The following is a 2,555-nucleotide window of genomic DNA, read 5'->3' on the forward strand; positions in this document are numbered from 1 at the left end:
CCCATTTTATAGTGACAAGTTTTTTCACAGATGGATCTTCAGACCATAGAAAATTCCTTATAATCTTTTCACACTCCTTTATAACATTCTTAGGCCATTTATATACTGACATATTATAGATGGGCATGCTGCACAACACAAATTTAACCAAAGTTAATCTGGCAGAAAAATCTAGTAATTTTCCCATCCACCCTGCTAACATCTTCTGCATCATTTCCACTATCCCCCAAACTTGATTATTTTTAACTCTTCCTGGTTTTAAAATGACACCTAAATACTTATCTGGGAATGAAGATAATTCCATTTGCAACATTTCAGCAATGCCTTATTTTCTTGTATCAGTCACTCCACCAACAAAACACTTGCTTTTTGCTTTATTAACTTCTTGACCAGAAGATATCTGATATTTCCATAGCAATTTCATCAAGTTCTCCAAACTTCTTTTGTGCCCATTACAAAAAATGAAATGTCATCAACAAACATCAAATGTGTAGGTTGACATCCACCTTTATTCACCATTGGTTGAAGTTTACCCATTTGTACTAATTTGGTAATATTTCTGCTTAATACCTATTCTGCTAGCATAAACATTATTGGTGACAATGGATCACCCTGTCTCAGTCCCCTCCCTACTTCAAAGAAACCACATGGTCCACCATTTATAAGAACATAAATTCTAGCTGATTCAAAGATTTTTTTTAACCATTGAATAACCACTTCAGAGAATCCAAATCTTCTAAGTACCTCAAATAAAAACTCCCAACTCAAAGAGTCATAGGCTTGAGTAATATCAATTTTAAGTCCCACATTTCCACCTCTTCTCTTGGTATCTAATTCATTCACAAGCTCTGAAGCCAAAATAATTTTTTCATGAATGCTTCTCCCTTTGATAAATGCACCATGTTGCTTTGATATCATTCTACTCAGTACTCTACTAATCCTTGTAGTAATGATTATGGTAATGATTTTAAAATTGAAATTTGGCAAACCAATGGGCCTAAAGTGTTCAGCTTTCTTGGCTCGCTGAATTTTTGGTAGAAGAAATAAGAAGTTAGAGTTAAAACCTTTAGGGATGAATCTATTCCTCCAGCAAAATTGTATTGCCTCCATAAGCTCAGCACCCACCACTTCCCATGCATATTTATAAAAACATCCTGGAAAACCATATGGACCTGGAGCACTATTTGGGTCCATTGCAAAAACAACATTCTTTATTTCTTCTTGACTAGGAAATGCATCAATTAAATCATTATCTTCTTCATTTAAGATGTTTGGAATTGCTTCAAACAGATCCTCTTCAAAATTAACAGTTTTCTACTCAAATTTCTTGTGATAATGTTTGACTAAAATGTCTGCAATTTGAGATTGTGTTGTCACTACATCACCATTTGGAGTTTCAAGTTCTGTGATATTATTTTGAGCTTTCCTAATTTTCATACTTGCGTGGAAGAAATCTGTATTTGCTCCACCCTCCTTCACCCATTTCACTCTTGATTTGCTTCTTATTAGTTCATTTTATTGTTGTGAAGCCAACTCATGTAGTCCTCTTGCAGTGACTAAGTTATTAAGAAGTACAATATTCTCTGGATCAACATCAGACTCCAAAGAAGCTTTTAGAATTGCCTCTTCTGTAGTTTTAACTTTCACTCTTAAATCACCAAAAACCTCCCAATTCCATTTCTTAAGTATTTCCTTTAACCTTTTCAGTTTACTAGTAAAGCAGAAAGCAGGGTTTCCTTCACATTCAACTTCCCATGACTCTTGAATTACTTTTAGAAAACCAGGGTGAGTGGTCCATACAAATTGATATCTAAATGGGATATTGTGTGGTTTATCACTTTGAGCAACTCCACCAAGTAATGCACCATGATCAGATGTGCCTCTAACTCCCACCTTATAACACCAAGTCTCATAACACTCCAGCCATTGAAGATTATAAAATGATCTGTCAAGATCACATAAAATCCTTTTCTTCCCTACTCTGTTGTTAAACCATGAAAATTTAATTCCAGTTCTAGGGGATTGAATAAGATTACAATATTCAATACAATCTCTGAAGTCTTGCATTGCTACCTTTAAAGGTTGCCTTCCACCTTTTTTTTCCTCACAAGAAAGAACAACATTAAAATCACCAATCACCAGACATGGTAGCTTCAACTCATTTATATTTTTCAAATCTTTCCATAAACTTCTCCTATCAACTGTGAGACAAGCAGCATGAACCCTTGTTACTAAAACTTCCTTAACCTTCACTGTTATTGATTGCTTTGTAGATAACACCATTGTTGGAATGGATAAAGAAGCATGCCAGGAAAGCCATATATTACCTTTTACAGACTCAGTAGAATTATGAATAATCATTTTGTTCATACCAGGCAAATTCAATTGTTTTATAATATTCTTAGAAGCTCTTACTTTAGGTTCAGAAATCCACAAAAGAGAAAGACTAAAACTTTTAACTAAACTCCTTAGTTTTCCAGTGGATTGAATTCTTTTCACACCTCTGACATTCCAGTATGCAACTCTCACAGAGATTGAGAATTGTGAGAAGCATT

At 34.4% G+C, this 2,555-nt stretch overlaps 1 protein-coding gene across 1 annotated transcript; it reads right to left on the reverse strand.

Annotated features, from left to right (window-relative positions):
• Positions 1-570: 570 nt before the first annotated feature.
• On the reverse strand, positions 571-2,283 carry LOC113299323. Its single transcript, XM_026548368.1, has 2 exons — positions 1,576-2,283; positions 571-1,314 (listed from the first exon to the last, which is right to left on the reverse strand). Exons 1-2 carry the CDS (start codon positions 2,281-2,283, stop codon positions 571-573), a joined length of 1,452 nt encoding a protein of 483 aa, XP_026404153.1.
• Between the last annotated feature and the right edge of the window lie 272 nt (positions 2,284-2,555).

Source organism: Papaver somniferum, chromosome 1 (assembly GCF_003573695.1).
Source record: "Papaver somniferum cultivar HN1 chromosome 1, ASM357369v1, whole genome shotgun sequence".
Lineage (NCBI taxonomy): Eukaryota > Viridiplantae > Streptophyta > Magnoliopsida > Ranunculales > Papaveraceae > Papaver > Papaver somniferum.

Bases quoted from the DNA above. Each gene is read 5' to 3' on its own strand.
- LOC113299323 (XM_026548368.1), bottom strand. From the start codon at position 2,283: ATGGTGTTATCTACAAAGCAATCAATAACAGTGAAGGTTAAGGAAGTT. The intron at 1,315-1,575 runs GTACTTCTTAAT...AAATTTGAGTAG, and splicing joins ATGTTGATCCAGAGAATATT to AAAACTGTTAATTTTGAAGA.